This window comes from Schistocerca cancellata, chromosome 1 (genome assembly GCF_023864275.1).
Source record: "Schistocerca cancellata isolate TAMUIC-IGC-003103 chromosome 1, iqSchCanc2.1, whole genome shotgun sequence".
In the NCBI taxonomy this organism is placed as follows: Eukaryota; Metazoa; Arthropoda; class Insecta; order Orthoptera; family Acrididae; genus Schistocerca; species Schistocerca cancellata.
The window spans coordinates 553,259,950-553,273,880 of NC_064626.1; the positions used below are offsets into that span (position 1 = coordinate 553,259,950).

At 42.4% G+C, this 13,931-nt stretch overlaps 1 protein-coding gene across 1 annotated transcript in view; it reads left to right on the forward strand.

Annotated features, from left to right (window-relative positions):
* The window catches only part of LOC126180409 (lazarillo protein), a 48,400-nt gene that overhangs the window by 17,617 nt on the left and 16,852 nt on the right, over positions 1-13,931 (forward strand). Inside the window, exon 2 of the mRNA XM_049924691.1 lies at positions 8,155-8,285. Coding sequence (XP_049780648.1) covers positions 8,163-8,285 — 123 coding nt within the window. The 5' untranslated portion in view covers positions 8,155-8,162. The remainder of the gene's footprint in view (positions 1-8,154; positions 8,286-13,931) is intronic.

Here is a 13,931-nt window from a genome sequence, read left to right on the forward strand (position 1 = left end):
CAGTCAGGAATGTATACGGGACAAAAGCTTAAAGACTTGTGTGCGCTTAAGTTTGAGTCAGCTCTTGTGGCACGACAACAGCGTCTGCAGACTCCACACTGTCCGGCTCATTGGCGCTCGCCTCCCATCGTCCGTCTAGGCACGGCATTCCCTGGAGTCTGCATCTTTTCTCCCACATGTCGCCCTCATCGCACCACTCAGCAAACGTTTACAGTACAGCATTCTACCTTTACGTTTAGGTGAGGGTAATAATTCGAATGTAATAGGACCTTTATATGCCTAAGTTCATTTACAGGTGTAACCAGGTCTGTGTAAAGAGAAACATTGGGCAATGTTGCCAGACAAGTCGATGCGACTGAAAATTTGGTGCTACAGGACTCGAGAGTTTTCTCACCTGTCATGTACCAACGACACGAAAAGAAGTGAAACGAGTGTTTTATTACTTATATTGCTTTTTTTAGTGAATCAGTCTTTGACTTAAATGCTATCCACTACCACAAATGCCCAGTGTCGGAAACCACCAAGTTAACCTTTGATGTTGACTCGTACAGATAACATAGTACCAGTCAGATAACTGCACGCAGACAGAATGTTATTATTTTCGAAAAAGGAAACAAACTGTGCTAACTTTTAACGTACTGTAATTGTGAGCACTTTATTTTGCTGTTTCTCTAAACAGATGACTATGCTGTTCCTCTGACGTCCTCGCTAAGACATTGCTGGTCTACTTACTTCAAACATCGACTGTGGGAAGTAGTCAACTTTCCAACTGTACAATGAAATACCGATCTGACGAGATGCTGTGTGTCTACATTGGGAGAATTAAATTTTTATGGTAGATGTTACCTTTGTTTATAATGTCCAGTAGGTCAGGACAACAAATTTCGAGTACAGTTTTGAACATATTTGTCCCTTATTTACTTTCGTTAGTGTTTTGGCATAGTTCAGGATCGCAGTACTGCTAACAAGGAGTATAGTCATTTTGAAGTCATAAAATCAAGGGCCTTTTAAGCATTGGGAACTCTGTTGTGTATTGGAGTTTTGGCTGAGGACATTCCTGTCAACACCTTCTAGCTTAAATTGAAAATAACAAACCACAGTGGAAAAATAAAAGTTTGCATCTGGTATGTAAATATAACAATGGAATGCACAATGTAAAAGGACATATTTGTAGATTTTGCTAATTCGCAATCAACCTGTGATCATCCAAACTAACTTATACTTCGGGCTGCGCTAAATAACATGTACCATAATTTACATGCGCTGCTTCCTGGACTCGGGTAAGCGCGCCGGCCACAGATCGAATCCGCCTGGCGGATTAACGACGAGGGCCGGTATGCCGGCCAGCCTGGATGTGGTTTTTAGGCGTTTTCCACATCCCACTAGGTGAATACCGGGCTGGTCCCCACATTTCACATCAGTTGACACTACTGGCATACATCTGGAAAACGTGTGCACTATTCCACGGTGTACACTAGACACAGTCAGCTGGGGTACACTAATTCCGTCTGGGGGGGGGGGGGGGGGTTCGGGGTGGTGGCAGGAAGGGCATCTGGCCACCCTCTGCCACTAACACTGCCAAATCAAGAGTAACACGGCCGACCCCGCGTTGAAGTGGGACAAAGGCCCCAAGAAACAAAGAAAGAAAATAATTTTTGGTGCACCAGACTCTTTGATTATTTTGTATCGTATCCATATGCTTCCGCAATAGTTTTGCAGTATTTCATGAAGTCTCTTGATAAAAAAAAGCTGTAGTCCAGTCCGATGTCGCTGCCTCCATGTCGTAGGGTCACTGTAGGTCGCGTGATCCGTGACATGGTGCCTCAAACTGCGCGGCCACTTCGCGCGGCTCATAAGAGTTGACGAACTACCGTTGTAGAAATTCTCAAAGGGTAAAGGCAGATACTGGAAGCGATCTACGCACAGATGCACATACCGAAGCGGCCCTGATTTATTTGAAGTTCGAACACATCAGGTATTGTGTGGCCCCTTTTTTATGGCTTATTTGGCCCCTCTTCCTGATTATACGTACTTTCTACATCATTTTATGGGAAGATGTTGACCTGCACTCTGCATCATAGTCAGTAGCAAAGAAATCGCATAGCTTTGTGCTATGCGATAGCGGATGACGCATGTACACTACACGATACCTAATCTGCAAGCGAAATGACGCTTTGAGACTCAGTGGCAACTGTGTGCCCGTGTGTGTGACGTCAAGCGCTCTTATTGGAGTGATTAAGTTCCAATGTGTGAAGTGTCCACTAACAGTTTAATCTGAGACGTTGATAACCTCTCTCGCTGATAGCCGTAAGGCGTAAACAAGCAAATCTGGGTGAAATAAGGGTAGTACTAAACTAGTCTGTCAAAACACGTGTTGTTATTCGGAGTTTAGTATTAGTTTAATACTTTTGCACTACACAGCTGTTTACTCTGCTGGATCTAGTATGGACCTGACACTGTGAATCTCTGAGCCCATATGCCTTGCCAATGTTTAATGCCATCTGTTACCAGCGGTATGTGCCGTCCTGCAGCATCTTTTCTATAAACGATTGTTGTGTTGAGATAGAGAGACCGCGCTGTAAAAATGAAGTAACGTACTTTCCATGTTAATAACGACTATATCCTTGAAACCTATATCCGAACTTGGTGCTTCATTTGATTGGGGCTTTGGTCCTCAATAGACACGTATTCAGGTCGAACGCAAATAATCGGGACCTTTACAGTGCCGGTCTGTTGAGAATTCGGTGTACCTCTCGGCAAAAGCGATCAGGTACAGCACAGCTCAAAACAGTGCTGAGATACCCCATTTGTAGCCAAGCTGTACTCTAGACACTATTGTGAGACAGGGCGGCAAAAAGGATACTTTTTCCTCACCGAATATGTCCTCTTCCCTTGCGTGATTCGAATGGCCACACCTCTAGAGTGCATATCCGAAAGAAGCCGTTTAAACAGTTCGATTTGCCTTACGTGACACTATGCAATACCTAGAGGTCTGGAAAAACGCACAGTGCAAACTGCAGATTTTCGCCATACGAGTACTACTACCGGTTCTGCGTAGGCTTTCACCTTAGTGCCTTACCAAAAATGTCTTACAATCTACGAAGCACCTCGTTCGGTTATACTTCTCCTCAGTAGGGCCTATACAAGCTTCAGCATCTCTTCTACGTTGTAGTTCTTACTCTATTAAACTGTTTACGTCTCTGACATCAACATTATATTTCTGAGTGATATCGCAGGGAAAACAACCAGAAACCTCCAGCTTTGTACAGAGATTTGTGTAGCAACGGTGTACTATTCGGAAATGCATGCGGGCTGCCTACATCGCGATAGTTACGAATCGGAACGTACCTCACGAATCCTATTAAGCCGACTTTCGTATCTCGACGCTATGCACAAATTAGTGCGTGTCTGCACTTTATACCTCACCTATTTTTCTATACTATGCATAGTATTTCAGTGTCAACTGAGTAGCAATGTTAGGTCGTCGACCAGGAGTAGTCAGTCAGTTCTGTAGTATTTGTGACTACCTGGGGATACGAGCTCCAGAGTGCGACATTTTGCACCTATGTACGGCACAGTCGTTAACGTTTTCCACTCAACAGACAAATGGTGTAGAAAGTCACTCCACAACACATTACGTGGAATTTGGATTTCTTCAAGGATATCAAGTGGACTCATAATAAATATTCCCTGCAGTACCAACGGTGAAAAGAGTGTGGGAAACACTAAGTGGGAGTGACGGAATGATACTACATTTTGGAAATACTAACTGGGAGAGACGGGATGATACTATATTTTTAATGGAAATAAATTTCATGGTGTTAGAACGAACGGAGAGTTAAAAATTATACAAACAACACATAATGTAGGACGTTCAGTATAAGTGCTACGGTAAGATCAAGAGATTGCCATAGCATAGGAAATGGTGACGACAACATCAAACCAATCAGAAGATTAACGGCACAAAAGCATATTGATGCGCCTGGGCCGGCCAGTGTGGCCGAGCGGTTCTAGGCGCTTCAGTCTGGAACCGCGCGAGCGCTGCGGTCGCAGGTTCGAATTCTGCCTCGGGCATGGATGTGAGTGATGTCCTTAGGTTAGTTAGGTTTTATGTAGTTCTAAGTTCTAGGGGACTGATGACCGCAGATGTTAAGTCCCATAGTGCTCAGAGCCATTTGAACCATTTTTTTATGCGCCTGGTGACCAGGAACTTTGTCATAACTTCACCTTCCTCTGCTAACCACATGACAATGAATTATTCCACCGTGACGTAAATTATCTTGGAGCCATGCGCATTAACGATATTGGTTCGGAAGACAGGTTTTAAATGTACGTAGTGATACTTGTCACCCTTCGTCTGTCCAAACGTTTGTCGTTCACTGTTGCACTGTAGCCTAATGGCCTATTGCAGTAAGCAGAACCAATAAGTGCGGATAGTGGAACATATGGTAAATGGTAAGTGTCACGCGAGAGCGTCTTCACGGGTCAGTAGTAAAACATTGTCAGATTTTACATCACAGTGGTTTTTCACTGTTTTGCACTACTTCTGTATTTAAATTTTGTTCTCTTTGCTCGTCTAAATAAATTCCGAAATATTCAGAATTCTTTTCAGTAGTCTCTCCTTCGGTCTCCTATTCTGTTACAGTGTAACACCCAGTGCTGCGTATGTGATACACCTCGAAACGGTCTAAATGTGTGTGAATTCCTAAGGGACCAAACTGCTTACGCCATCGGTCCCTAGACTTACACACTACTTAAACTAACTTAAACCAACCTACGCTAAGAACAACACACACACCCATGCCCGATGGAGGACTCGAGCCTCCGGCGGAAGTGTTCGCGCAGTCCGTGACATGACGCCTCAAACCGCACGGCTACTCCGCGCGGCTAAAGGGTGTAATTTCGATTTATAGCCGAGAGACCGCGAGATTCTATAATGTATGACCTGGTTAATTTCTTACGAGGGTCTTTACTTATTATCCACTAGCATATTACCTCTGGTTGACTGGTATTAACACCTGTTATTTCACATGAGATAAGGAAAGGAAATCTGTAAATAGTACAGACACGTGAGTAAATACGGTATACAAATTACGAAATTAAATGTTAGCAGTTAATTGTAATATTAATGTAACAACAAACATTCGACTCTACATAATATTTCCGGTTTTCCCTCAAAGTTCAAGAATAAATATATCTTGGGCGAATCCATTTTTGAGCAAGCAAGACGCATTACTATGCATTAGAGAATAATATTGTATATATTCGATTATTCTTACGTGTTGGTTACACTTCGCCTATAGAGTGTGCAAGAGGTGCCTTGCCCAAAGAGTGAGTATTTACAGGTAATATATACGTATACGTACCAAGTTTAAACTTACTTGAGTTACATAGCTATGCTGGAACACGGAATCTAAGGAACCCATGGTCAGAAATTTACCGTTTGGATGTAAAACATGTTTGAGGATCAATATCTCCCACTCCGCTGTGCACACACAAACAGAGAAGAGAGCGCCGTCGGTAAGTCCTTGTTGTAATTAAGACATCACGTACCGATTTCGTCCGACAACACCGGCAGTGACAAACGGGTACGTTTGCAACTAGGATGGTTGATTGGCGATCCGTGGGTGCACCCCACTCTGAAGTGGGCGACGACAAGGACTCGAGACATTGCCCATTCCCTGTATGAAGTTGCGCCTAAAGCACATAAGTCACCAGTTACTTGCAATACGCCTTCATTAGTTATCCAAACTACACAGTTTGCCTGTGCGTACTTGCATACCTACTTGTCTTTACAAGAGCACTTGTTCGACACGTGTGGGCAATGAAAAATAGGTGGACACACAGAAATAGTTAACATAGTGCATGGGCGTCCTGTAGTTATCTTCGGTAGTCAGCTACAGGAATTTGCGTTTTTCAGATGGTTCGCATCGCTCGCGCCTATTTATTCACCTCAATCTGATGTGGCCCTCGGGTTACGGTTTTGTGCCAACCGTCATCAAAATAGCGTTGGTATTTCAAAGTCATTACGAATTTTTTGAACAGTCGCTCAATAGCACTACTTATATAGTGTAATAAAACGACACTGACACGCTTAGAGAGGTTGTAGGGGGTATTTTGAGGCGCAAATTGAAACCATGTCCGGCCATCGACCTGCGCTACAGAGAGTCGACGTCTTTTGACCAACATTTCGAGGGCAAATACGAGTCTGTGCACTGCCAGCAGCCAGCGGAACTCTTCGAATGGTCTGACAGCATTCAAGGTTGGATGGCGTCATAACGCGTCCACTCCTGTCACACCACGATTCAGAGCGTGCAAACTCAAGTTTCTGCCGAAGGGATGGTCTAGTAACAGGTGATACTGCTTATATGGTGCAGGAGACGGTGGAAGTGGGCGTATATCCTAAAGAATCAATGTAAATATAATGTTCGTTTATTCAAAATCGTCCATCTCCGAAAGTTCTTCACCCATTTCTTTGAAACTTTGACGCAACGTTGCATTCGAATACGGGCCTGAATTTGTATACCTACTGGACCACCATACGCTATGTAAATAAATATGTAGATTAATAAAAAGGATACGTTGTTAGTAAAAGAGTTCATGTCGTTTGTACAAACGTTCCCTTGGAAATGTTGACACAATGTTGCATTCGAATACGCACATGTTTTATATACCTGTATTTAAACATATAATATATATGAATACATATGTTGAGTGTAAAGAGGAAACGTTATTCCCTAAAATCTCTAAAACTTCTCTACCAGTTTACTTCAAATTTTTATACAGTGCTCTAATTCGGACGGATTTAGGATATATATTTTTAATATACACAATACATAAATACATATGTTACCAAAAATCTCGAATAGTACTCTACCAGTTTAATTCAAATTTTTGCATGTTTGTTTGAACGTTTTTCTAAATATAGGTCATAATTTTTTTATATAATCGAGAAATGTTGTTAGCAAACCGAAAAGTGGTATTTATGCTTATCGGCTTACGATTGGGATACTACTACAGAATTCGCCATAATAACATACAAGGGTCAGGATCAGACAATGGGGGTAAGAGGAGACGGAGAGAGGGATGGGCCAAAATGGACATAGAAAGCGAAAAGGAGGAGATCGGTAGGTAGGGGGCACGAGGAGATGGAGAGAGAGGTCGGAGGAGAAGATGGAGATGACTAGGGGGAGGTGATGGACAGAGAGAGAGGAAGAGACAGGGGCAGAAGGATGTGTAGAAACATGTGTTTTCCTCTTTTCTTTCTCTTCCATTCTAGCAGACTGAGACACAATAATGCGTGAACGGTAGCAGCTAGTTTTTAAATGTATTTGTTAATCAAATTTAATAATTCCGAGCCCATAAACAAGGTGAACTTAAGTAAGGAATTGAGCACTCAAATTATTGAAATGCAAAAGTTAATATCTACACGACAGAGCTCACGGTAAAATCAACTTTTATGCTGACAGCGGTACCCCCTGCTGTCGTACACGAGCTGCTGTGTCCAGCAAAGTAAAAGATGCGCGTAACCCCTGCCACAGCAGGAATGCTTAACCAGCAGTGAAGACAACTGCTAGGCGGTGCACAAATGTAACTGTGCCACGAGTTGCAATTACACTGCACACGACGGCATCGAACGTCGTTAGAATAAAGTTCCCACCCTCAATTTATTCTTCTCCACAATTAAGTGGCATAAACCTACAGTACTCCATATTTAGTGTTCCATAATTTTCCAGGAACTACATTTTTAATTCATAAAATATTAACTGGAATATTAGGGGTATACATGCTACAGGGGCACTTCATTTATCACAAGAATAGAATCATTAGTCACATACCCCTGCAAAGACCTTTTTGTTTCCTCCTCAGTGCTGTAACTGTACTTTACCGCTTTTCGTACTGCACACATTGCCTGTTAACGGTTTCGATTGCTATTGATTTCCATTACCTGAACCAACCAATCGAGTGATAAGACGATACAGCTAAAATTGTCAGTCACACAGGTCGGTTGTAACCCATGCGCCACTATCCTGTGGAATGAATTCAATAGTTCCTTCATGATCTATACAGCTCTGATTAAAACTTTTCTTCATGCTCTATATAGGTTTTGCTAAATTACTGCGAACTGTGTTGACGCTGTTGGTTTGCCGGCAGGAGGAACCATGATTCGCCGGAGCCTTCTGTCTGTGACCGCTGCATTGGTGCTGCTGTCTGGAAGCTGCACGGCGCAGGAAACCATGGGGTGCGCCGACAGGAGCGCCATTAATGACTTCAACGCCACGCTGGTAAGGCTGATCGCACACAACTCGCAAAGAATGCATTGCTACGTAACTTATTTCTACCAAAAATCCCCCCTCCCCATAGGTATACACAGAATTTAAATTTAATGATAACAACCTTCGGCGTACCGTACACTCAGTCTATCGTGACGGTTTAAGGTGGTTACTGTATACGTGACGTCTTAACTGGTAATCTTAAATGATTCCAGTCCAACTTCATGACTGTGGATTGTTTAGTCCTCTACTTTCGATCATACTGTAGTGTTCTTTCAACCATAGCAAAAAAAGAAGAAATGTACAATGCTAACATTAGGAATATCTCGGAATTATCTGCTAAGTACTTTCATATAAATTAATGTGTGAAAGTTAAAAAAGGCTCAAGTTTTTCAGATGTGGGAACGAACCGTTCGAGCTGTGTCACTTCCAATAGACCCCATCACAACCTGAACAGCCTCCTTTAGTGTCACAGCTCATCATTATCTCCCTCTCTCCCTCTCTCTCCCTCTCTCTCCCCCTCCCTCTCCCTCTCCCCCTCTCTCTCCCACTGTCTCTCCCCCACTCTCTCCCTCTCTCCCCCTCTTTCCCCTCTCTCTGTCTCTCTATCTATCTATCTCTCTCTCTATCTCTCTCTCTCTCTCTCTCTCTCTCTTCCTATCTCTCTCTCTCTTTCTCTCTCTCTCTTTCTTTCTATCTCTCTCTCTTTCCATCTCTCTCTCTCTCTCTCTCTCTCTCTATCTATCTATCTATCTATCTACCTCTCTCTCTCTCCCTCTCTCTCTCTCTCTCTCTCTCTTTCTTTTTCTCTTTCTCTATCTCTGTGTGTGTTTGTGTGTGTGTGTGTGTGTGTGTGTGTGTGTGTGTTCCTGTCTCGTCTTCAGGTTAGCGTCTTCTACACAGTCTTTCCCTCATCTCCTCCCCCTCCTCCCCTCATCGTGGACCAAAAGGGCTCGTGATTCTTTTGTATACTATGCACGAAGACTGCCATGCCATGACATGTAGTAAAGAGACAAAAAAAGAGAGGGCTGGAGGTGTCCTGGTCGGCTGGCGATAGCCAACTGAGGCCGCCACCTCTTCGGAACGAAAAGGTGGATTCGCCCAGTGCCAAGGACAAGAAACTTAATTTTAACGAGCTGCACCGCAAATTACGTTTACGACTTGAATAGTTGGTACAGCTTCCAGTCTGGAGCCATAGCCCAACAACAGTTCTAATGATCTACACGGATGGGCTTCTATTGTGCACTCTGCCAAGCCTTCCTAGTTTGTTGCGCTCAAACACGAGCCATACACGTCGTTGCACCACGGTTCAACCAGAGCTCTTGAGGTAGTCATACAGTCAAGTTGTTTCGGGTTTCCTCTTCGACAGTGAACTGCTGGTTGCCCTGTATCCGTCAGCTCAAAAACGATTACTTGGGGAAGTTTGAAGCCCTTAGCAGTTTTAGACATACTTCTTGGGGTGCAAATTGCTCGTACAGGTTATCCGTTACTAGTCTTCTCATGGAAAGCAACTGGTACTAAGTATATGGTTCACTAGCACTGTCATCTTCAAGGCTGTTAACCACAGTTCGTCATTTTGAGGCCTCTCACATGACTCGCATTGAGCATTCTCGTGAAAACCAGGATACTACCTCTGCTATTTCGACGGCACATTTGGTACTGAATTACGCAATTACCATCCAGCAGTGTCCTAGCAATTCAAATTACCATTATTTTTCAACTCTGAGAATGGTTACACCATGCCCCTCCCCGTCTCCCCGACAATCGCCACGGAGTAGACGTCCAAATGACTACTGATGGAAGATCAAGTGGACAAGCCTCACGTTTTCTCAGAGAGTGCCTTTTACACTAGCTTCAACGATGCGATCATAGGTTGGTTAGGAGTGACATACTCGTCAAACCGATTGCCGCATATTGATGTTGAGCCCTGAAAAGGGGAGGGGGCGGAGGGAGATGGAGAGCTTGACTATTTGTGGCCCACTTACGCCTCGCCCTACTTCTAGCGACCCAATTATTTCAGGGACAGACCGGGTGGACAGGTTGAAATACACGAAGAAAACATTTAAAATTTCGAATATTGAAAATGAGAACCTTACACATTGCTGTTAGCAGCCCCCAGAACCTATAGTTACTACAACGAAATGGCGGCAGAAAATGTCATGCAAAACATTGGTAAACACGGGGGCAAGGGGGTGGGGAGGCATTATTGGTGAGCTTCTAAACAGGAGGTAGTAACAAAGCGGCAGGCAACGTGCCGTTACACTAGAGTTCTACCTCTGCACTGGTAATACTATGCAGGAAAAATTTAGAGATAAATAGCAGTTCGGAGAATTGAAGACACGATAAAGCAGGCGCGGTGACAAAGAGAGAGGGTGGGGAGGAGCCAAAGTCTTCTTATTAGATGGTGAAGCTGATGGTGGTTTGCAGCAGTCGATATCCAGCAGGCTGAAACAACGCTCCTGCGCGAAGTTGCTCTCTCAGAGTTAAGTGGCGCTTTACTGTGGGCGTCATTAATGTCTGTGACTAACGTAATGAACGGCGGTGCCATAACGAGACTCTAGGCGGCAGGCGCCTGGAGCCGATCGCACCAGGTACCTGCGACGGCATAGATCCGAAGAGAAAATGGGCTGAGGCGGCCGTACTTCTCGCTTTTATGACCTCACAATGACCAGTCCCCAGAACTTTTTCTTTTTAAAGGACATTTCTTTTTAAAGGGCATCATATTCGCCATTGAATGTACGAATTATTTATTTCACTATAGGATTGCAATTTCGGCCTGAAGATCATTACCAAGTGGTACTGCAGAAGATTTTGTTACAGCAAATGTGAAAACTTTATAATACATACCTACATGCCATCATCAGCGGATATCGGAGGATTATAAAGTTTGATATGTGCAGAAGCAAAATCTTTATCAATACCACTTGATACTGGCCGTAAGGCCGAAATTCCAACGGCGAAATAAATAATTTTCACATTCTATGGCAAATGTGATGTCCTTTAAAAAGTTCTGCATGACTTGGAACCCCAACCATGAGGAGTTAATGACATCTCAGTAACCTTCTGATCTCAAAAAACAGCTCTCCTGCCAACTCCCGAAAGCGGCAGTGACATTGTTCAGTCAGTTCAGATACAGAAATCAGGTCTCGATGTCAACCAACACCATGCCAGACTTTTTTTCCTAACAAAGCATCTCTTTGAAGGAGAAAGGGTCCGTTCAGATTTTTAGACTATTTTAACGGATGTCGTATGTATAAAACACGATCTTTCGTTTTCCAGCATGAGTTGAATAAAAGTTGCTTTTCAGAACATTATTTTAATTGTTTCAGAATAACACGCTTCTAACAACCCTACCATAGCAAAGGTCAAAATTTAATAATGATTGTGGTGTTGCTCACGCTGCTGAATACTGAATTTTCGGGCAACAACAAAGTTATTATGTGGCAGGTGTCATTAGAGCACAGTTAATAAAGACATTTCATGTAATAATGAACAAACTAGGCACTCATCTTTTCGTGTTTCCCACTCTGGTCTCGTTGTAAAATCAAGGCTCAGTCGTCGAAAATCTAGGTGGTAATGATTCCAAGCTCGGATGCAAAGAGGCCTAGGTTTTTATTCTGCTATATTCAAAAGTTTTATAGACGTATTTCACAAACCATTCTTGAAGATTACACTTTTGCAGGACAATGGTGATGTAAAAAAAGTAATCAGCACTCCAAACTTAAATTACACTTCCTTTTTATTGCTTTTATTGCAATATCACGTAACACACAAAACATCACTTCACAATACAAAACATACTTGAAAATATCTTCCTCACTGTTAAAGTTCACATTTTATAAGCTGACTACAATATGTGTATTTTCATCATGACGTCCAAGACTTGACTTTCCCAAGGTCCGACACTCTAACTAATAATCGTTTACGCGCCCAAAAATCAGAGTTACAAGTACGTCAAAGATCATAGTGACAAAAGAAAGAATACACACAAGATTAATATCATTGCAATATAAACATATCGATGAATCAAAGTACTTCTACATTAATGAAATCAAATCTGAATGTTGTCTCAGAAATATGTCAACTACTTTACAGAAACACAGTAGAATATTACTGGAATCGAGAGGTTCAGGTGAGCTGCCGTAATGGTTACGTAATTCAAGTACCATTACACGCTGTATCTTCCTTTGTATGATATGTTGAAGAATTTTGACTATGGTAGCAGTTATATGGTGCAGGGTAGCGGTAAGTACTGGTTCCCGTGGAGTAAAGTTTTAAATACAATAATTACATTTTATTTTCCAATGGTCTCCACAAAAGAAATTCAGCACAGCCATTTAAAAGACACATTTCAGTTGATTAAACGCAGAGTGAACAGAACACTCTGAACCAGCCAAAGTATAATTAAATAATAAGAACTTTTTTGTTGAAGCCAGCAATCAATTAAAATTAATAAAAATAATTATAAAAATACTGCCCACTGAGGTTACAATCTCAAGTAAGCAATTACGAGTACAATTACCAAAACTTTTGAACCAAAAAAAAGAACACAGTAACACACTTTAATTACAACTTTAGTGATCTGATTATTAGCAAGACTGATAGATGGGCAAGTTTCAAATGAAATACCTCATTCGCGAATCCTCTGTAGTAAGGAAACACATCAATTAAACTTGTCTTGGTACAGGTGGTGTGCGTGTCTTACAAGTTGCGGACACCACTAGCAGCAGTGGGCAACTTGACTACAATATACAGAAAGCAAAGTTACACAAAAGCCATACTATTAAATGTATAAGAAATATAACCACAATAAAAGATTAAATGAATGCCGAGAATAATAACTGATTAAGCTGGGCTTGGCTGTACACTGAACGCGGTAAATCACAAGCGCACAACTATCAGTGCCTGGTCGGTTTTTACTTTAAGTTAACGAGCTTCTGGTAACCAACCAGAATGTAAACTGGTTCCACAAGGAGAACATGCACTTAATAAAATGTTCAACAGAAATAAACCCCTTATCATCAAAGCACTTCCAGGGACAGTGAACTGAAAAGGGGCCTCTCACAGAAAAAGACGCACTGTCTCAGATTAACAAATAAGTGCTCGCCAAATAGAACACAATCCTCCCTCGCAGATGGGGAGGCCATAAATCATCAGTGCATATGGCTCAGCAAGCTGCAGCCAAATTTAAACCTTGCCTGGTAGAAAACTTCAGTGCAAGCCACGCAACATGCTGCCGTACGACATTGTTCGATAACATCGTTCCTCGCGGTGCATCACACCATCTCTGCACTTTTCCATACCGAGCGTCGTACCAAACAAGCGCTGCAGCAACACGGTCTTTGATTGCTCTCGTCTGGTATCGAAAGAAGACGAGACGACGCACGGCTCAGTTTACTTCTCATAAAATTTTCGAATTACTCAAATTGGTCCCTCACGAAATCTATTCTCCTATTATGGTCTTTGGCGGTTATCGATCCTCAGTTTTGGTAGCAAAATAAGGGATAATTTGTTAATGTGGTTTCAAAATTCGTAACCGGATTTGTTACATGGATCTCAAAAGAGTCTTAGAATCAGCAAGTAAGCGTCAACGTTTTACTATTGCCATAAATGTTTGTAAGTAAGAAAAAAAGTGAATTGAATTGACTTGATTTAAAT